At 55.9% G+C, this 18,299-nt stretch overlaps 10 protein-coding genes across 11 annotated transcripts; 5 read left to right on the top strand and 5 right to left on the bottom strand.

The window, feature by feature from the left end:
- Nucleotides 1-157: 157 nt before the first annotated feature.
- H310_12452 lies at nt 158-1,803 on the top strand. 2 transcript variants are annotated; one of them, XM_008879505.1, is made up of 3 exons: nt 158-1,142; nt 1,394-1,580; nt 1,634-1,803. In XM_008879505.1, the coding sequence occupies exons 1-3, from the start codon at nt 234-236 to the stop codon at nt 1,753-1,755; spliced, it is 1,218 nt and encodes a 405-aa protein (XP_008877727.1). In that variant the 5' UTR covers nt 158-233; the 3' UTR covers nt 1,756-1,803. The 2 variants fall into 2 exon arrangements, with proteins under 2 accessions (XP_008877727.1, XP_008877726.1); XM_008879504.1 differs by having other exon boundaries at nt 158-1,580.
- Nucleotides 1,804-2,125: 322 nt separating this feature from the next.
- On the top strand, nt 2,126-3,822 carry H310_12451 (hypothetical protein). Its single transcript, XM_008879503.1, has 3 exons — nt 2,126-3,105; nt 3,174-3,381; nt 3,428-3,822. Exons 1-3 carry the CDS (start codon nt 2,197-2,199, stop codon nt 3,547-3,549), a joined length of 1,239 nt encoding a protein of 412 aa, XP_008877725.1. The 5' UTR covers nt 2,126-2,196; the 3' UTR covers nt 3,550-3,822.
- Nucleotides 3,823-3,978: 156 nt separating this feature from the next.
- Nucleotides 3,979-5,059, bottom strand: H310_12450 (hypothetical protein). The gene is made up of 4 exons (XM_008879502.1): nt 4,987-5,059; nt 4,601-4,929; nt 4,475-4,558; nt 3,979-4,422 (listed from the first exon to the last, which is right to left on the bottom strand). Exons 1-4 carry the CDS (start codon nt 5,045-5,047, stop codon nt 4,123-4,125), a joined length of 774 nt encoding a protein of 257 aa, XP_008877724.1. The 5' UTR covers nt 5,048-5,059; the 3' UTR covers nt 3,979-4,122.
- Nucleotides 5,060-5,284: 225 nt separating this feature from the next.
- On the top strand, nt 5,285-6,176 carry H310_12449 (hypothetical protein). Its single transcript, XM_008879501.1, has 4 exons — nt 5,285-5,438; nt 5,481-5,602; nt 5,648-5,802; nt 5,850-6,176. Exons 1-4 carry the CDS (start codon nt 5,324-5,326, stop codon nt 6,124-6,126), a joined length of 669 nt encoding a protein of 222 aa, XP_008877723.1. The 5' UTR covers nt 5,285-5,323; the 3' UTR covers nt 6,127-6,176.
- Nucleotides 6,067-8,032, bottom strand: H310_12448 (hypothetical protein). Its single transcript, XM_008879500.1, has 3 exons — nt 7,758-8,032; nt 7,046-7,695; nt 6,067-6,989 (listed from the first exon to the last, which is right to left on the bottom strand). The coding sequence occupies exons 1-3, from the start codon at nt 8,010-8,012 to the stop codon at nt 6,227-6,229; spliced, it is 1,668 nt and encodes a 555-aa protein (XP_008877722.1). The 5' UTR covers nt 8,013-8,032; the 3' UTR covers nt 6,067-6,226.
- Nucleotides 8,033-10,075: 2,043 nt separating this feature from the next.
- H310_12447 (hypothetical protein) lies at nt 10,076-12,104 on the top strand. The gene has a single exon (XM_008879499.1). The coding sequence runs from the start codon at nt 10,146-10,148 to the stop codon at nt 11,958-11,960; it is 1,815 nt and encodes a 604-aa protein (XP_008877721.1). The 5' UTR covers nt 10,076-10,145; the 3' UTR covers nt 11,961-12,104.
- Nucleotides 12,105-12,115: 11 nt separating this feature from the next.
- On the top strand, nt 12,116-13,237 carry H310_12446 (hypothetical protein). Its single transcript, XM_008879498.1, has 2 exons — nt 12,116-12,349; nt 12,403-13,237. The coding sequence occupies exons 1-2, from the start codon at nt 12,137-12,139 to the stop codon at nt 12,856-12,858; spliced, it is 669 nt and encodes a 222-aa protein (XP_008877720.1). The 5' UTR covers nt 12,116-12,136; the 3' UTR covers nt 12,859-13,237.
- H310_12445 (hypothetical protein) lies at nt 13,060-13,877 on the bottom strand (the record flags this gene model as incomplete). Its single annotated transcript, XM_008879497.1, has 2 exons — nt 13,060-13,576; nt 13,620-13,877. 2 exons carry the CDS (start codon nt 13,875-13,877, stop codon nt 13,103-13,105), a joined length of 732 nt encoding a protein of 243 aa, XP_008877719.1. The 3' UTR covers nt 13,060-13,102.
- A 580-nt stretch (nt 13,878-14,457) lies between these two features.
- H310_12444 (hypothetical protein) lies at nt 14,458-16,703 on the bottom strand. Its single transcript, XM_008879496.1, has 3 exons — nt 16,001-16,703; nt 15,701-15,942; nt 14,458-15,550 (listed from the first exon to the last, which is right to left on the bottom strand). The coding sequence occupies exons 1-3, from the start codon at nt 16,435-16,437 to the stop codon at nt 14,505-14,507; spliced, it is 1,725 nt and encodes a 574-aa protein (XP_008877718.1). The 5' UTR covers nt 16,438-16,703; the 3' UTR covers nt 14,458-14,504.
- A 1,365-nt stretch (nt 16,704-18,068) lies between these two features.
- H310_12443 (hypothetical protein) lies at nt 18,069-18,290 on the bottom strand (the record flags this gene model as incomplete). The annotated part of the gene is made up of 2 exons (XM_008879495.1): nt 18,069-18,189; nt 18,241-18,290. 2 exons carry the CDS (start codon nt 18,288-18,290, stop codon nt 18,069-18,071), a joined length of 171 nt encoding a protein of 56 aa, XP_008877717.1.
- Between the last annotated feature and the right edge of the window lie 9 nt (nt 18,291-18,299).

Here is an 18,299-nt window from a genome sequence, read left to right as displayed (position 1 = left end):
ATCAATCGGACCTACCTACCTCCTCACCACAACCCGTCGATCATGCTTGCATCGTACTCCATGGCATTGCCGTGGAAGCGCTGGGATGGCGTCAACACGCGAACGTCGCCTGCGCTGCACGACTCGGAAAATTTACATCCATCCATCCGGATACGTAGTCTGAGCGTTGGTCGTGTCGACACCGGGAAAGACAGCTTGAGGTTGGTTCGCGTCCATTTGGTGGCAGAGTCGGTATGCCGCCGCCCAGTCCTGACGACAGCCTCCCGCTGCTTCAATTCCGGTCGGCCAAGGCGATCCATGAGCCCCAAGGCACGTTCTGGACGTCCGTGTTTGCTTTGGTTGGCACCATGATGGGTGCCGGTGCGCTTTCGCTTCCGAGCACGATGGCACAGGCGAATGTAGTGCCCGACATGATTCTGTTCCTCTTCATGGCCGTGATTGCCGCTGTCGCATGCAATGCATGCGTGGCCACGTCTGAATACACGGGCAAGCACTCGTTCGAATCGATGGCGGCCTTGTTGTTTGGGCCGAGCCGTCAGTGGTTTGTTCGAGTCTTGACTTTGGTGCTCCTCTTTGGCATTCAAGCCGTATTCTTCGTCGTGAGCTTGGACCTGCTACATCCGTTTGTCGCGGCGTACGTTAGCCGCATGATCCTTGGCGCCGTCATCGCGGCCATCACCATCCCGCTCTGCCTTGTCGAGACCTTGTATGCCCTTCGCTACACGAATGCGATTGTCGTTGGGTGCATGTTGTACATTTTCGTGGTCGTCGGTATTCGCGCTGCGATGGTTGGTGTATGGCCTGCAACTGTGACGGATGTGACGACGACGTCGGCCAAGGGGCTTTTGTACGCACTTCCGATCCAAGCGCTGAGCTTTGGGTGCCAGATCAACTCGGTCCGCATTTACGGCGAGCTCAAAGACAAGTCGAAGATGACCAGCGTCAACGCATGCACGATGGTTCTGGGGTTTGCGTTGTACGTGGCGTTCAGCATCCTCGGCTTCATCTGCTTCCAAGGGTTTCCTCCCGCCGACATCTTGACGGGGTTTGCCTCCGACGACTGGCTCGTCAACAGCGTGCGCCTCGTACTGGGCAGTTGCGTCATTTTGAAGATTCCGCTCATTTTCCAGCCCTTCATGCAGGTGCGCTTGGTTTAACACCGTCTTGCTTCGAGATGGTTGTGCGGTATTCGCCTTTTTGAGCATGCCAAGGGCTCGTGGTTACTGAATGGTGCTACCCGCCCTCTGCGCTCTTGAGCAACGTGACGATGCATGGAAGCTCCCCACTGATTCGAGCCCAAGTGGTTGTGTGGCTTTGAATCTGTCCATGGCTCGATGCGATATTGTAGAGCAGTCGACGTGCCAATCGGATCCTTGATGGATGTCGTGTGTAGGTGTTGGAGGCTATTTCGCTGCCTTCCCACGTGATCGAAGCTGGCGACACGAGGTCGTTCCGAGTTGTGGCCACGGTACTGTCGCTGGTCGGCGCGTTCGTCATGGCGATCACGTTCAAGGACCTGAGCATCTTGATGGGGTTTGTGGGGGCGACGGGCGACATCTTGCTCAACTTTGGCGTGCCAGGTATGGTTTTCCCTCGACGAATTGTCAAGTCACAGATGCTCTTGTGGTTGCAGGCATGTTTTTGATGGAAGTGGGGGCCAAGACCAGCGACCGCCGCTCCATGTGGCTGGGTCTGTTACTGCTCTCGACTGGAATTATCATGGCGATTCTGAGCTTGATCGGGCTCCTCGCGTAGATCATAACCCTCCTAACCTATAGACTGCCATGGATGATGCATTCTCAACTCCTTTGCAAACCCATCGCCCTTTCAAAACGTCGGCGCAAGCTCTATCGACTGCCGCCTCGGCTCGCGGTGGCCGTCCGACTATTCCGCTGGCATCCACACGTACGTGTTGTCCAAGTGCACCTGAGTTCGGTTTATCCCAATGTTCAATTGTGCTTGACGCTGCGCAAACAACATTGAATAAAATACGCACATTTTTGGTAAATAGTTTGGTAAAATAGGCACAAATTATGTGCAAATTGATCACGTCAATCGAATTTGTTGAAAATACACGTTTGGCCCGTGGGAAAAACCTTCCGATCGTCGTCACATCAGGGCCGACGTCGGAACACACAAAGGTTCGACGGTAGCGATGGACGACTTCCACTTCGCCACTGGCCATCCGTTTGGACGATGCCGACCGCCAAGGAAGCCGATGGGTTGCCGCTGCTTCAGTTCCGCTCGGCCAAGGTGATCCACGAGCCCCAAGGCACGTTCTGGACCTCTGTGTTTGCGCTGGTCGGCACCATGCTGGGGGCAGGCACGTTGTCGTTGCCGAGTACGATGGCCCAGGCGAACGTCGTTCCCGACGTGTTGCTGTTCTTGTTCATGGCGGCGTTTAACTTTGTCGCGCTGCATGCATGCTCGTCCGTTGCCGAGTACACGGGAAAGGGGTCGTTCGAGTCGATGGGCATCGCGTTGTTCGGCCCTTGGCGCCAGTGGTTTGTCCGTGTATTGACGCTGGTGCTGCTTTTCGGGATCCAAGCCGTGTTCTTTGTCGTGAGTCTTGACATGCTGCACCCCCTCGTTGCGTCGTACGTGAGCCGCTTTGTCCTGGGCGCTGTGCTGACTGCGTTGACGATCCCGCTCTGCCTGCTGGAGACCGTGTACGCATTGCGGTACACGAACGCGATCATCATTGCGAGCATGCTGTATATCTTCGCCGTGGTCGGCGTGCGTGCTGCGATGGTCGGGACGTGGCCGACCACTGTCACCGACGTCACGTCGACGTCGGCGAAGGGGCTCATGTACGCGCTGCCAATCCAAGCGCTGAGCTTTGGGTGCCAGATTAACTCGGTCCGCATTTACAGCGAGCTCAAGGATAAGAGCCAAATGACCGGAATCAACGCGTGGAGCATGGTCTTTGGCTTCATTCTGTACGTGTTCTTCACGTTCGCAGGGTTTGTTTGCTTCCAAGGGTTCCCTCCCGCGGACATCCTCACTGGCTTCTCCACGGACGACTGGCTCGTCAACTCGATCCGCATCGTTCTTGGTCCTTGCGTCCTACTCAAAATCCCACTCATTTTCCAGCCCTACATGCAGGTACCATCGAGATGGGGCGACGCATGAGCCGCTTACGCGAGTTTTTCATGTTGGTTTCTCTGCTGTAGGCATTGGAAGGGCTTATGTTTGCTACGAGTGCCCCAACATCGGCGTCGATCTCGCTGGACCCTCCCCGTGAGAACAAACTGCGCGTCGCGATGACGGTGGTGTCGTTGGTTGGATCGTTTATCATGGCGATTGCGTTTAAAGACTTGAGTGTGATCATGGGGTTCGTCGGCGGCATCGGCGATCTCTCCATTAACTTCGCAGTGCCCGGTAAGTCTTGTCATGGCACATGCGACAAGCTAAGTGGAGCCATTAGGGCTCTTCATGATGGAAATGGGGGCCCGCACGTGCAACAAGTGGACGAAATGGGTCGGCATTGTCTTGTTTACGTCCGGCATCGCGATGGCCATTTTGAGTTTAATTGGTCTGCTGGCCTAAAGCAGCGGCCGTCTCCATGCACCGAAGACCCTGTCGCGCTAAAGACAATGCTGCTGAACCACGCGAACTGTTCACTTTGATCACACTAGTCGGGCGAATGCTCCGTTCTTTACGTAAAATGTCCATGCGGTCCATCGAAACTGGTGCCATGCGCATCAAGTATGACGTTCGTTTGGGAATGGCAGCGTCGGTGCGGATGGACTGCCATTTAAAACCTGCCACTGAGCACCGAATCTACTAGGACAGAACTCGTGATAGTAATCGGTATGCCGGGCATTTAGCGACTGGGGTCAGGCGACTGGTGCTCGATCTAGCATGCGTAGCTGGTTACGAATCCCATGGGTCCCAGACAATGCCGGCCGCGCACGGCCTTCCAAGTTCACTGGCAGAGCGAGTCATTCACGAATGGAAGTCAGAATGAAAAAATGTCGCTGTGTGAGCCATTACGCCGTAGGGAGAAGCAAAAGTCGGCATTCGAAGGCAGGGTCGTGGCTTGAGGAACACTTCGCTGTGCGAGCAAAGACTGCTACCCACCGGTGAGAACGGATCTATTTACATCATAGTTGAATGTCACTACGTGGAGTTGTTTTCCGGGGCCGGTGGAGGCATGGTGACTTGCATGAGTCGCTGCCACTGGCTCTGTTTTTCCTTTCGCTCTTCCATCGCTAGCGCCCGACTCTGCGCTTCGACTTGGAGATGGTCGGCGCGACTCTTCAGTTTCTCCAGGGACATCGTAATGTCGTTCATTTTGAGCTTGAGCTGGATCACTTTTTGAAAGTAGGCCGGAAGTTGCGACATGGTCTGCTCGACGACCATCAAGTCCGGGTGCCCCATCAGATGTAGATTTCGCTCCATCACCACCGATAGCAGATGCTGCACGAAAGCCTTGTATGAACACACAGTCGTAAATGCTCGGTGCATGTACCTCTTGGGATTCAGCGAGTTCTGTAATCTGATGCAACGTGCCTTCAAGAACGCTGTGCAAGTGACTCGCGCCAGCCATGGCCATCTTTTCCAAGGTCATCATCACGACGAGATTAGTTCAGGGTACCTTGTTCCGTCCAACATCCTCGGGCCATTCTTCCTTCATTGCTGCTGCCCATGGATCGACAGGTTCTATGGGCACGCCGCGTGACGACGGTTCAAGTGGCGTGTGCACAGGAATTCGATTCGGCGCTGGGGTGATGGCGACATGACTCACTTCATCCGTCAACACCACGACGTCGACATCCGTAGGAGAAGTGTCGGTGGAATCGTTTGGTTGATCGACTGGACCGTCGTCCTTTCGGACAGAAGGATCAACGGATGTGTTGACGACGGGAGGTGCAGCGACGGGCTTCGATGCCAGCGCAGTCGCCCAGGAGGGAGGATTATATTCTTCTGCTCATTCACATGATACACGAATCATTTCAAGCTGATCGTCGAGTGCATCCTCACCTTCCTCTTCGTCGGACTCATCGTCTTCCCCAGAGAAGACCTTCCCTTGCTTTGCTGCCATTTTGCTTTCAGAATGGTATTAGACTATATCATAGATGATTGGCTATAATAGATGCATTTCTACCAATCCACACTAATTGAATGCGATTTTTTGCCAATTACAATGTTTTTATGACCTTGAGCTGTTGCGTTGACAAAGTTCAATTAAATACAATTTCATTGGATGAAAACTAGCCAATCATAAGAGAAAACATCATGCATCTGGATAATTTTATTCGGTTGTTCGACACCAAATCTTCTCTCGATTCTCCATTTGGAGCAGCACACAGGCGAGATCATGGACGGAAGCGGCAGCAGCGCGCTGTCAGATCGATTCCAAAGCCTCGAAGAAGATTACATTGATTGCAAGCGAACCATCAACAATTCGATCCACGACTTGTCGTCCTTAGACCGTACGCATTCGCACTGTCCTTCGTCTCCTCATTGAACCGTAGAACGACATGTGGCGTCGCAAATGGCGCAAGCCAACGTCGTGGAAGCCCAACGATGCATAAAACTCATGTCCGTGGAGCTTCGTGGAAAGACTCCCGCTGTTCGAAAGGTCATGCAAGCCAAGGTACGTCGTGTCAGGTCCACGCTTTGCCACACCTTGCTTCCATAGATCAATGTTTATCGCGATGAGCTTCAAGGTCTGCAGCGAGATCTGGATCGCGCACTTTTGTTGTCCAAGCAAATTAGCAGCACTTCGTCATCGTCGTCGTCGAGTAGCGCGGCTCAGTACGACCGATTAGTTGCCAACACAGACCGCCTGCAACGGTATGCGCATCATCCCTTCGTCGATGTGTCTTAATTGCAGTGCGTAGGGCGTCCGACCAACTGGAGCAGTCCAAGCGCATCGTTCAGGAAACAGAGCAAATTGGGATCTCTGTCATGGACACGTTGGCGCAGCAGCGGGAAACCCTCCTGTCGGCCCATGACAAGGTCAAGGACACGCGAGAGACCGCGGGCGACGCACGGCGAGTCCTTCAGCGGATGTCGCAGCGCATGTTGACGCACAAGTTGACGTTGTGGTTTGTCATTCTGGTGCTCATCGTCGCGATTGTCCTCGTATTTTACCACGACTTTATCAAACGCTCCTAGTCAACGTATCAAGATAAACTAGTCGATTTCTTCGTTATCGGGTGAGTGTATTCCTTGTTGTATGTCGAACACCACGAACGCCATCGGGGCCATCGCTCGCTCAGACGGTGGCGGCGTTGCCGCGTTCGTCGACCAGCATCTTCCAGAACTCGTGGGTTTCCGCAACGACGCTCTCGGCAAAGTCGCGGTTCATGCACTTGCCTTCGTACCCAAACACGTTCACGTGCGGCAGCTTGTAGTCACGGAGCCAGTCGTGGATGGCCGAAATGCACCCCGGCATGTGTGCTTCGATGTCGGCGACGTCGTGAATCTTGGACGCGTAGTGATCTTCGACGTTGATCGCGAGGACCTTCCAGTCCGTTTCGTTGTCGTCAATCAGCGCCAGCACTCCGAGCACTTTGACTTGCACAATCGACCCAACATGCCATTGCTTGGTGCCGATTTCAATCACATCGAGGGGATCGTTGTCACCGCCGCAACCCGTGCCTTCCGTCACATGGTCCGGATCTTCCCACGTCTGCGGGAGCGCGCCGTAGTTGAACATCATGTCGCCCCACCCGTACTCGCGCAGCTTGCCGTTCTTTGTGTCCTGCTTGATGGGGTTGAATGGTTCACCCGTCGCAATTTCAAACTTCTTGCGCGTCCACTTGGGAATTTCGCACACAAAGTTGACGCTCCCGTCCGAGTTGTACAACGGGATATCGTGCCACGGCGAAATGCGCACTTTAGACCCGTCGCGGTTGTGGTAGACAAAGTTGACGCGGAAGTCCAACGACGGGCACGGTCCAGTCATCTCGGTTTCGATGTTCCCGATTGCAGGGTTCGCCACGCGAGCCTTGAGAAACTTGAACTTGGCTTGGTATCTGCGTGGCACACGTGAGCGCAATATTGCACACAAGTAAGGCCGTAGCATGCGTACCGCTGAATTGCCGCCGACGCTTCCTGCTTGTGGTCTTCGTTCCACCATTTCATGAATGAAATAAAATCAACCGTGCCGTCGACAGGGCTCATGAACGCAAGCGCTTCGTTCGCTTCTTCGTCCGTGATGGGTTCACCAAGGCGACGATGTAATTCCTTCAAATCAGCAGCGTTCACGCGACCGCTGTTGTCCTGGTCGAACAACGAAAAGATCTGCTTCATGCGTTCCAATTCGCGGGGCTCCAGTGCAATCGCCGTCCCGTCATCCAAAACACTTCCGCGACGGTTGCGTGCACCGCCAGGACGACGATGTTCGCCGTGTTTTTCTGCCTTTTGAAACAACACCAACTCCGAACGAAGCGTGGAAACTTCGCTGCGCAAGTCTTCAAGCTCAAGCAACATCGTAGGCACGTCAATTTCTTCACCGCGCCAAGAATCACTGCGGTTGGATCGGTTCAAAATGGTAGGGTGCCCGCCATGTCGAGGAGAACCCGTCGGGGACGACGCGCCAAAGCGCGCGTACGGCACTTGTTCGCCATCGGGAATTTCAGGGGCGTCGTCCAATTGCTTTTGCATCGTTGCAATCCATTTGACCTTTTCGTCTTCTGTGTCGGTATACACCTTATAGCACTTGTTCGTGGGGGTGTAAAACTACAAGAATGGACATGAAACTCGTGCATGTCAACATAGAAAAGGCACAGCTGTCCGTCTACCTGAAATCCATGAGGTTTGCCTTCCCAGTCGTGCACGGACGAGTACGGGATCTTTCCCTTGAGCTCGCCTTTGGCGGCAGCTTCAGCACTATCATAGTGGAAAATGTACAACGAGTTTTCCTGAAGCACACAGTAGCGTTTCTTCCAGATGATCGAGTTCTTCTCGGGCTGGTTGTACACGTAACCCGTGCACAGGGATGGCACGGCGGTGCTGGCGGTTTTGGCAATCAGTGCGTCGAAAGAAGCGGCGCTCATGTGACGTGCGTCGTGTACGGCAAATCGGAAAATGACGAGGCGTTTCGCCTTTGTATCCGGACGTGTCGAATATGCGCCGACAGTATCCGGATGGATATCTTCCCCAAGAAGTCCTTTCATACTTTATAAACTTTCCACTTCCAATTGCCAAATTTACATGCACGTTTCATTCTAAAAATATAAACATTATTGTAGAACATACATAAAGCAATAGGTACTTTATGCAATTCTTCTCATCGGATGACGCTGCATATCCGGATATGGAGAGATGGACCTGTGAGTTACAATATGGTGTCGCGCCTTACGAGCCTTTCATTTTGACAACGTTGATGGCCATTCCTGGTGCATTGCTGTCACGTCGGCCCTTGGATCGAGAGGGGTATCGCCATATAGACTACGCCATATAAACCAAGTGCCATTGAGGTAGCGTAGTGAAGCGCTTATGTAGGCGCGGGGATCGAGGACATGGCGGGGGTGTGGTGTTGACATGGTGGCGACGTTGCACACGGCGTGAGGTCACAATCGTGGGGCTGCGTCTACTTGGTTCTTGTTTTCTGCGTTGACCCAATGTGCTGCCTTTGTATGACAAAACGGGCTGCGCAGAACGTTGCCTCGACACCACGCGGCTGTCGATTTCCGCCGAGTTTCTCAGCATGACATGCTTCTCCCGGCACAACATCAGGGGCAGCGTACAAATACGACGTCTGGACGAAGAACAGCCCAAGCACGAGGGTTGAAGGCATTAGAAACTTCGCCAACGCCGACGATTGTCAACCGCCCCTTTGCGATTCTTGTTACACGACCCTTGGGAGTGGAGTGCAAAGTAATCCGGATGGAGATGATTCATTCCGACATCCGGACAATTAATTGTCCGGATGTCGGAATGTACTACTAGTGCTACTAGTGCATAGGAAAACAAGAGGCCGACGCGATGGCGTTAATTAATAACAAGAACGTACTGTGGCCACCATTTACAGCACCATTTGAAGAGATCGGGAAGCAAACTTTCCTCACACTCCGCAGTGCACGCCGTCATGTCACGTGTTTGGGTCGGCCCTGGAAGAAAACGTAGACAAATTATTAGTATTACTAGTTCACCGCGATGGCCATTTGGGGACAGTTCGTACACTGCCCATGGCCACCGCCTTGATGCGACAGCGCGACAGACGAGTGGCGACGTGGAGGTTGCAGCTTTGGTGACCGATTTGAGCCAAGGACTTTATGTTTTGGAACGTTTGGCATCGACGGTGCCGTCAAATTCATGGAGGCAGCCGCAGTGGGGCGGTCGCCACCATGTGCGCGAATGTGGGCAAACTTGCGACTGTCGAGGTGTTGTCGACATCGACCATGGCCAGGAGAATCTCGAGAACGCAGTTCGTATCGAGGAAGTACCTGATCAAGCTCGACGCATGCAGGGACACACTCCACGGGGCCACAAAAATCTGCTCCTTGCCATCGACATGACAGATCATGTACTACAATTGCAAGTGCAGGTAAGGGCAATTCTCAGGCAGCCTCTACTTGCCAGGCCAACGAGTGGCGAAGCTCCAACCATAGAATTTGAATCGACTCTCCGACGAACGCGGCCAGATCTCAACGCGAACAGAGCAAGATGCGATGTGCCTTGATGGAGCGCATGGGAATGGCTGGCGCCGTCACATTCCGCCTGGCAGCCACGGCCAAGGCCATGGACAGGCCCGAACCAGCAATCCAGCGTCAGCGGCGTGATCCCCGCCTGGATCGTCTTTCCCGAATCCCAATAGATGGACAGGACAATACCTCCACAGCCAATATTGTGTCCACATTGAGCGCGTTTGAAGGCGCAGAGTTTGGTGGACGTCCATCGAAGCGCCTCGTGTAGCGCATCGTCAGTGCTTTTGATTGCTTCAATGGAGAATGCACCATCCAGCACTCTTCTCTCATGATGTTGTTGGATGCTTGTAGCCTTGGAATTGCGTGTCCTTTGTTCAAGGATCGAGTGCAGTGAACCACACAACTGTCCGCAGCAAGGCGTCCCTGGCACCCGAGTTTTGCAGGGAGATCTGTGCCAGGAGAATTCTAAATGGCAGTCTATGATTGGTTATAAATCCCCGCTGAATCTACCATTGATTGGATCATTTTTATATATACCCAATGTTGAGGCTGGGTGGAGCATGGCGGGAATCGTGGCGGCAGCCGCTAAGAGTTGTGCCGCGTGAGTCGTCAGGATGGCTAGCACCGTTCACTTCAAGGGTGTTGTCGACGCCAGCGCCACCGTCGCAGTCGAAGAAACCATTGTTTTCGCTGGAGAAGCAGAGGCTCTTGCTCCAGGTGGTTGAGGGCGTCCACAACGAGGCAGGTCGTCCCAACGCGACGTCGATCAAGGCCCTCTTCCAAGTGCCAGCGAGAAAACCGTTCCCTGAAGAACTACATGGCATGCGCTTTCCAGTGACGAGTTTGCGGCATGAGAAGCGCCTCGGGCGGCTGGACCCAGATATTGTCGCCAAATTCGACGCGATGGGGTTTGTCTGGGACGTTGGCGAGTCCCAGTGGAACGAAACCAAAGTCGCGCTGACCAAGTACAAGGAAATCTTTGGCAACTTGCTTGTGCACGTTCATTATGCCGTGCCAAGCGGGAATTCGCAGTGGCCGCGCGAGCTGTGGACCAAGCGGCTTGGCAGCGTCGTGAATCACCTTCGTGTGTCGAAAGCAAGAGTTCCGCCTGCGCGAAAAAAGTGGTTGGACGAGATGGGCTTCGTCTGGGACGCCACCGAGGCGAACTGGCACGTGAACCTTCTCGCGCTTGAGACGTACCAAAAGGTACATGGGAATCTAACAGTGGCCAAGGCGTACGTCGTGCCGACAGAGGACCCGCAATGGCCAAAGGAGGTGTGGGGCCTCAAGTTAGGTAACTTAGTGCGAACGCTGCGCAACCGAGCGAGTGGGTTGTCGCCCCACAAACTGGACGCGTTGAACGCGATGGGGTTTGTGTGGAAGATGCGCGAGCGTGGGGCTGGGCCGAGTCCCCCGGCGCAGTTTTCGCTGGAAAAGCAGCACCAGATCGTTGAAATCCTGAAATTCCAACGGACACTGCAGCCACACACCAAGTTTGTGACCGTCCCGAATCGCTTCATCGTTCCCAGCGAAGCTCCGTGGCCTCGGCACTTACAAGGACGCGTCGTCCAAACATCCAAGTTTCGGCGCGCGTACATCGAAGGTGGCCTCGACCCGATGGTTGTGAATGACCTCGATGGCATTGGCTTTGTCTGGAACAACCACAGCCACCAGTGGGCCGTCAAAATCGAAGCGCTCGCCACGTACAAGGCGTTGCATGGCGATTTGCTCGTGGGCGGCGACTTTCTTGTTCCCGACCACGACTCACGATGGCCAGTGTACTTGTGGGGCAAGAAGTTGGGGGCGGTCGTCTTCGACCTGCGCAGCGGTCGGCACAAGCTGTCCCCCGACCAAAGGGATGAACTGGATGCGATGGGGTTTGTCTGGGATGCCATGGCCGATCAGTGGCAGCTCAACTTGCTCGGGCTGCAAGCGTTCAAGGCTCTTCATGGCCACTTGAACATCCCTCGAGCATTTGTGGTCCCAGCCCATGATGCGACGTGGCCCGAGGACGTATGGGCCTTGCCGTTGGGCAATGTCGTCAGCGCCATTCGAAGCGGACGAACAAAGCCGTCGCTCGAACGACTCCAGGCGCTCGACAAGCTCGGTTTTGTGTGGCATCCCCTCGACGATCTGTGGAATCGAAAGATGGACGCGCTCGAGACGTACCGGCGCCTCCATGGCCACATCAAGATTCCCAACGCGTATGTCGTGCCCGATCGAGATGCGGCATGGGCGCCAGAACTGTGGAACATGAAGTTGGGTCTGGTACTCCAGAAAATTCGACTCGCCAGTCGGCAGGATCGGTATCCCCCGCATCGAGTGGACCAGCTGCGAGCGCTAGGAATTGTTTAAACCGACACTATCCGATAGTTTTGCAACGTGCGGTCCATGGCCATGTGTCGATAGAGCTGCGATGGAAATCCCAAACGATCAAGCGGTCGCAGGCATCACAGTCTTGCGGCGCGGATGCGCTCGCCGCGACGGGCAGGAGTTACCTTTTTCGGTTACTTCCATAACCGGCGATCGCGATGCCGCCTCCACCGCCGGGTCCCGCGCCACCACGCAAGCACGTGTACCAGTTCGTCGCAGTCAACGTGGTGCTGCCCGTGGCGATTTACTACGTCGCGCAGGTGTTTACGTCTGACGATGCACTGGCGCTGGCGCTGTCGGCGATCCCACCTGGACTCGAAGCGTTGGTTCAAATGGTCGTGTACGAGACAGTGGACCCGCTGTCGGTGTTTGTATGTCCTCCTCCTCGTCTTCTTTCGACATTCTCTGACCGTCGCCACCGTAGCAAATCGTGTCGATCGTGGTGGCCATCGTGTTCATGTGCATCACGAACGACGCGAAGGTGCTGTTCGTCAAGGATTCGCTGACCACGGCGCTGTGTGGCGCCACGTTGATCGCGTCCACTCGATGGAAACACAACGTTGTCTTGCGCTACTACTACATGGTGGGCGTTCAAGACGACGGCAGGGATGTCCCCCCTGCAATCACGCAAGTGAGTGCGCACATCTGCCGCGTGTGGGGAGGGCTCTTCATCTTTGAAGCCGTCGTGCGCGTCGGATTCATATATAGTTGCTCAACCAGCGTGATGGTGATCGTGTCGCCATGCCTGGCTTTGATATGCTCGGCGGCGGGCATCATGTGGGCTCGCACGTCCTTTGCCAAGCTATCGAGTCCAACCGAGGAAAGAGCTCCACAAGTACACTGCGAACCGTACAGCCCCCCGCCAGTCAAGCTAGCATGATGACGAGATGGACCGCAAGGAGGCTTGCCAAAGGAAGGGGCCACGAGGCGTTGAAAGCCCCCCCCCTCCAACAATCCCTCGGATGTCCACGAGTTGTCCATTCTGGAAGCGGCGACTCGACCCTGCACACCTTGGGAGCTCTCCGCTCTCTCAGCGGACGGCTCGATTTATTCCACCCGGGAGCGTGGTATTCAGGCCATGGCTGGTAGAAGACATGTTCTTCTCGTTAAAAAGTTTGTCCGAACTAGATGGTTTGGTACAACGTGTGGCTGGGATTCGCCGGAGCGTCGTCAGCTTTTGTGACCAGATGAAAGTCGTGGGCTTTAGCAAAACGTACGGTCCATGTGCACACGATGACTGTGAAGAGCAAGGCCAGGCACGGCGACAGAATCACCATGATCTTGATGGGGACGAGCACGACAAACGCGATGCGAACGACGGCCTCTGCAAGCATGCCGATTCCCCACACCCACGACACAGTCTTGCTCAATGCCTTCACGTTGGGGTCGCGCCACTGCGCCATCAACGCCACACGCTTGTCGTCGGTGGTGCCGCAGAATTCCCTGTAATATCGCCACAGGATGTTTTCGTCCCAGTGGATCGAAACCAAGATGGCGCATCCAAAACTCACAGTCATGATCGAGTGCTGCAGCAAGAGCACTTTGGGCTCGTTCGTGAGGTACATGAGCCCCACGGCCAGCACGATCGATGCGACTTGCTACGGACGCAGTGAGGACGGCGAGCGAACGGAGTCGGCCTACCGCGCACGAAATCGGGTCCAACAACCGGTACGCTATCCATTGCTGCAGAGCTTCCAAAGCAGGGGGGGTCGCTGACAGTGCTAGTGCTGGCATGTCTGGCATCGCGAGCGCTGCCGCGTAGTATATTGCAATCGGGAGCAATACGTTCACGACCACAAACTGCTGCAGACACTTGTGCGTTGGCGGTGGGCTCAAGCTCATCCATGACGACGGCTTGAACAAACGCACGGGCGACGGGGCGCTGGTGGTCGTCGCCATGTTGTCTCGCGAGAGATTGTGGTGTGCGTCCACCGCTAAACCACCTTGGCGTCGTGCTATTTATAGTGTGCAACCGACAAAAACAGTGGCTGTCATGCACCCCCCCTCGACGGTCCCGTTGGTCGATGGCGTCCGACTGGCGGGCTGACAGCACACGTGAGGGTAGAGGCTTGCTATTGCATGGCCATGCTTTGCACTCCCCTTGGCCAGCGCGACCAGAACAACACCAGAGCCGCGGCGGAATCGCCCCTTGGGTTCACCCCCAGTGGCGACCACGGGTCGCATGCCATGACATAGTTCGCTGGCTATCAACGCCACGATGGCACCGCTTGGGTCATTGAGACATGGCCACACCGACAAAACATAATCGTGAAAGCCGGCTCCATGAAACACACAGTCGCTGGATTCACGCGTGTAGTGGACAACGTCGTCCTGTAGTCGCATTCACGACCCTCGAGCGTCGTGGAGGTTGCTGCTTCGGACGTCAGGACCCACGTTCGAGCCACCCTGTTGCTCCATCCCATCGCGCTGGAAAAGACCGGTTGGGTCATTCCTTTGGCGGCGACTACGTAGAGAGAGCTCGACGACCAACTTACAACGTCATGTAGGTCATTACGCTGCCCATGACTACATGAAACTCTGTCCGTATGGCCCTTGGGACAGCGTGGGCGATGCATGGCTCTTGCTCAACCGGTCCTCGACCTCTTGATCGATCCAGTCGTCGAGCGCGCTGGCGGTCGGCGCCATGTCTTTCCACCGCAGTCGATCGAGCCGCATCTGTCGGCTTGGGACCTGCACGACCACCGTATTGCACCAAGTGAGCTGATACCCTCGATAGAATCGATCGGTTGTGTTGGTGCGCACTAGCGTCAGCACGACGACGCCGATGCACCCAACGACGCAAAGACCACGCAGGTGATGCTCGACACTGTCTTGGGTGATGGATGTAGTCCGTCCCACAAAACCCCACGCCGTGGCGCCGATGGACCAGCTCGTCAAGAGAAGCCCGTACATGGTGCCCGTGTTAAACACGCCAAACATGTCGGTGACGAGGGCTGGCATGATGGCAAATCCTCCGCCCAGCGCAAACCCCAGTGCGTACGATGGCCATCGAATGCTCGACGTATGGCCCGAGCCGACGTTGGCGAGCAAGAGCCCCGTCGCGACTGCTTGGATGGTCAGGAGGATTCCAAGTACGAGCTTGCGGCCGTACGCCGGGTTCATGTAAAACGTTCGAATCACCACATCCGACGCGAGTGGGCCGGCGACCCGCCCCAAACTCGTGGACAGAAAGAGCAGACTCACAAACGAGGACGCGCCGTCCGACGAGTCGAAGAGGACCCCCGTCGCCAAGTCAAAGATCTCGGGCACAAACATCACGATCGGTGCCACGTTGGCCGCAAACGCCACGTACAACCAGACAAAGTCGGACGACAGGATGCAGTCGACAAGCGTCAGCGCTCGGACGTGTTCGAAGTAGACGTTGTCTGTGTCGTCCTGGCCAAAGTTGACTAGCGTCATGCCGACTTTGAAGTAGTCGTCTTGGAGTTGCCGCGGCGGCGGCGCCTTGTTCACCGGGATGCAGTGGATGTCGTGGCCGCGGATGGAAAAATCGGACGGCGGCGTGCGCACAACCATGGTCGTGACCAGGAGAATGACAAGAGCTGCCCCACCTACGACGACAAGTCAACTCGTCGATCACGCTCACGATGCGTGGCGAAACAGTCCAAACAACCGCTTTACGACACATGTCAACCACGCAGCACCCATCATCTCCCACACCGGTCGATGCACACATCCCAGAGGTTGTTGAGAACGCTGACCTTGTGCGAGAAAGATGCGTTGCAAACCCAACTCGTCGTATGCGTCGCCGGCGCTGTCGACAACGTTCTGGGCTCGATGCATGAGTACCGCGGCGAGTTTGGTCCAAATGCCAGTGCCGAGCCCCATGCACAGAATCGCAGCTCCCGCGACGAGCCCTCGAAAATCGGGAAACCACTTTTGCACCGTCGACATGGTTGCGATCAGGACAAAGCCGTAGCCGCTTCCGACCAAGATGCTGTACCTACGTCGATGTCGCTGTCAGTTGGGTATGCATCATGGCACGTCATGAATGGACGAACGAGATGGTGAAAAGATAGGGTGCGCGCACGGCCACGGCAAGATGGGCCATGGCCAGACCAGCCACAACCAGAACCGACCCGATGACCATCCCGACGCGCGGGCCGCGGCGCTCGATCACCGGGCCTACGACTGCCGCCACAATACCCAAGACCAAGGTGGACCCGAAGAACCCAGAGGAGCCCGAGTACGTGGGCTGGGCAAAGTACCGCTCGAGTGGCGTCGTCAAGATCTGGAACGAGTAGACCGATCCAAGCATGAAGTAGGTTAGCCACACCATGACAGCGACGTGCCACCGGCTGAATCGAATGCATCGCCACGCGGCGAGTCGATTCCTTTGTGGGTACAGCACGAGCCAGCCCTCCGCGTCGACGTCTTCGCCAGACTTGGCCGGGACGACGATGCGCCAGTACTCACGCACCCATGTCGAGCACCCCATTTTTTCCACACTGACCGTCTGCTCTCGAGCAACAACCACACCAAGTGCACGGTGGCCGGACGGATCGCGCTGCCCATTTCATCTTGTCTGGCGCCACCTGAACAGGTCAGATGCCACCAATCCGTCTGAGAAGTAGTTCAGCGCCATCATGTTGTCTATTTTGGGACGTCTGGCATCGAAACAAGATGGCGACGAAACCCCGCAACCCCGAATAATGGCGCCGCCCGGAGCACATCTCAACGCAAACGCCGCCGACGATCTCTGCACACCCGTCGCGAGCCATGTCGACGTCTCGGCCAGTGTCCATTCCAAACGGACGGAATGACGGCACTTTCGACACGGATTTATATCATCCTCATGACAACGGCGCGGTCGACCGCGTCGCGGGCATCCCACGAACGACAAGACGCTTCTTCATCGGAGGCTATCGACAATGTCGACCCACCGTGGGGAATGCCCCCCGGCATCTGCGACTCTGAATGGAGTCATGGCGTGGGGTTTGTGGCATACCCACATCTCACCTAGTCGACGCGACCAACAGCCGCAACGTAGAGGCAGGCAGCTACTGTACAGGCTTGTGGGCCAGAAGCGCGCAGCCAGGCGCAACTGCGCCGCCATGGCTCTCCCTCCACAGCCGTGTGACTGTTGGCGCCATACATCCACCAACTCACCGGCATTCCCGTGGCATCTGTCAGGGACAAGGTCTCTCTCTCTAGGCAAGAAATACCTGGAGACAGGCGTCGCTTGTGGCAACTCTGCGCACTGCTGACGCCACGATGGTGTAGCACGAGAGGTCGCACTCGACCGTTGTCCTGTGGGGTGTCGACGAGTGTGTGTGCGGTAGCTCCAACAGGAATCCGCTTGTCCACTGGCATCGACGAGGCGCTGAAACATCGTGTGGGACAGAGAGCCACGTCGGCTCGTGGGTCATAGGAACCAAAACGACGAGAGGCGCGATGGCAGCACATTCCACACGAATCCGTTGTCCACCGTGGCGATTCTCCAGAGAGTGGCACGGTGGGCCCGTACTTAACTAGTCGGCGTACGTTGCTGGTGGCACAGCGTTGCCAGCCACGGAACTGGATGGACTGGTTGTGCGCCACATGATTGTTGACCAACGTGGCCGATGGGCATCTCGGTGATTGAGAGCGTGCTGAGAAGCTGCATCGCTCTGGACTGTCTGGCCCAGCAGTAGCACCCTTGAGGGTCAACGTTCCTGATGGTCGTGGTTCTCGTGCGCCGGTGGTGCGATCGGAAGAGGATGGCTCGCGACGAATGGGCAATATGCCGTGGTGGGTTTCAAATGCCATTCCAATGTCGTTCTCGAGGGGGAGGGTCGGTGTACTGCGGTCTGAAGGGGGTTGTGCCAGTCCTGGACCACGTGAGGCCGATGGACTTGCAACACGTCGAGAATGCGCTCTTTCCCTACCGCACCTGATTCAACGAGAACGAGTGTACATGGGAGTGCCCCTTGAAGTGTCGCTCTCGACGTGACGACGAGAATGGAATCGCGCCGGCCGCTTTCGCGTGACACCTTTTCTATACCACGCCACCGATAACCAGCATTACATCGCCCTTATTCGCCTTTGCTCGGGTTGAAGGAACAGGACATCGCCGTCGAGTGCTGCCCCTTAGTGTCTGAACAACGTCCACACGATGGTTTGTCCGATGCCGCTCATGCCCTTGAGTTCAAAGCCTTGGCGCTGCAGCTCGTCTAGCACGAGGCGCGGCGCCCATGGAGTGACGTAGTGCCTGCATCGTCACGAATGGCATGTGATAACCAGGCACGATTGGACTCCGCACCTGAAGGACTGGCACTTTCCTTGCACCAACGACGCGCCAAGCGCCTCCATCACCGTCAC

This window comes from Aphanomyces invadans (genome assembly GCF_000520115.1).
Source record: "Aphanomyces invadans strain NJM9701 unplaced genomic scaffold supercont1.39, whole genome shotgun sequence".
Classification (NCBI taxonomy): Eukaryota; Oomycota; class Saprolegniomycetes; order Saprolegniales; family Verrucalvaceae; genus Aphanomyces; species Aphanomyces invadans.
This window is presented reverse-complemented; position numbering and strand designations above follow the sequence as displayed.

Bases quoted from the DNA above. Each gene is read 5' to 3' on its own strand.
- H310_12452 (XM_008879505.1), top strand. From the start codon at position 234: ATGCCGCCGCCCAGTCCTGACGACAGCCTCCCGCTGCTTCAATTCCGG. The intron at 1,143-1,393 runs GTGCGCTTGGTT...TGTCGTGTGTAG, and splicing joins TTTTCCAGCCCTTCATGCAG to GTGTTGGAGGCTATTTCGCT. The intron at 1,581-1,633 runs GTATGGTTTTCC...TTGTGGTTGCAG, and splicing joins GCTCAACTTTGGCGTGCCAG to GCATGTTTTTGATGGAAGTG.
- H310_12451 (XM_008879503.1), top strand. From the start codon at position 2,197: ATGCCGACCGCCAAGGAAGCCGATGGGTTGCCGCTGCTTCAGTTCCGC. The intron at 3,106-3,173 runs GTACCATCGAGA...TCTCTGCTGTAG, and splicing joins TTTTCCAGCCCTACATGCAG to GCATTGGAAGGGCTTATGTT. The intron at 3,382-3,427 runs GTAAGTCTTGTC...TGGAGCCATTAG, and splicing joins CATTAACTTCGCAGTGCCCG to GGCTCTTCATGATGGAAATG.
- H310_12450 (XM_008879502.1), bottom strand. From the start codon at position 5,047: ATGGCAGCAAAGCAAGGGAAGGTCTTCTCTGGGGAAGACGATGAGTCC. The intron at 4,559-4,600 runs GTACCCTGAACT...ACCTTGGAAAAG, and splicing joins AGGATGTTGGACGGAACAAG to ATGGCCATGGCTGGCGCGAG. The intron at 4,423-4,474 runs GTACATGCACCG...GCTTTCGTGCAG, and splicing joins AACTCGCTGAATCCCAAGAG to CATCTGCTATCGGTGGTGAT.
- H310_12449 (XM_008879501.1), top strand. From the start codon at position 5,324: ATGGACGGAAGCGGCAGCAGCGCGCTGTCAGATCGATTCCAAAGCCTC. The intron at 5,603-5,647 runs GTACGTCGTGTC...TTGCTTCCATAG, and splicing joins GAAAGGTCATGCAAGCCAAG to ATCAATGTTTATCGCGATGA. The intron at 5,803-5,849 runs GTATGCGCATCA...TGCAGTGCGTAG, and splicing joins AACACAGACCGCCTGCAACG to GGCGTCCGACCAACTGGAGC.
- H310_12448 (XM_008879500.1), bottom strand. From the start codon at position 8,012: ATGAGCGCCGCTTCTTTCGACGCACTGATTGCCAAAACCGCCAGCACC. The intron at 7,696-7,757 runs GTAGACGGACAG...CCATTCTTGTAG, and splicing joins GCAAACCTCATGGATTTCAG to TTTTACACCCCCACGAACAA. The intron at 6,990-7,045 runs GTACGCATGCTA...TGTGCCACGCAG, and splicing joins GCGTCGGCGGCAATTCAGCG to ATACCAAGCCAAGTTCAAGT.
- H310_12447 (XM_008879499.1), top strand. From the start codon at position 10,146: ATGTTGAGGCTGGGTGGAGCATGGCGGGAATCGTGGCGGCAGCCGCTA.
- H310_12446 (XM_008879498.1), top strand. From the start codon at position 12,137: ATGCCGCCTCCACCGCCGGGTCCCGCGCCACCACGCAAGCACGTGTAC. The intron at 12,350-12,402 runs GTATGTCCTCCT...TCGCCACCGTAG, and splicing joins TGGACCCGCTGTCGGTGTTT to CAAATCGTGTCGATCGTGGT.
- H310_12444 (XM_008879496.1), bottom strand. From the start codon at position 16,437: ATGGGGTGCTCGACATGGGTGCGTGAGTACTGGCGCATCGTCGTCCCG. The intron at 15,943-16,000 runs GTTCGTCCATTC...ACATCGACGTAG, and splicing joins CCCTATCTTTTCACCATCTC to GTACAGCATCTTGGTCGGAA. The intron at 15,551-15,700 runs GTCAGCGTTCTC...TTGTCGTCGTAG, and splicing joins ACGCATCTTTCTCGCACAAG to GTGGGGCAGCTCTTGTCATT.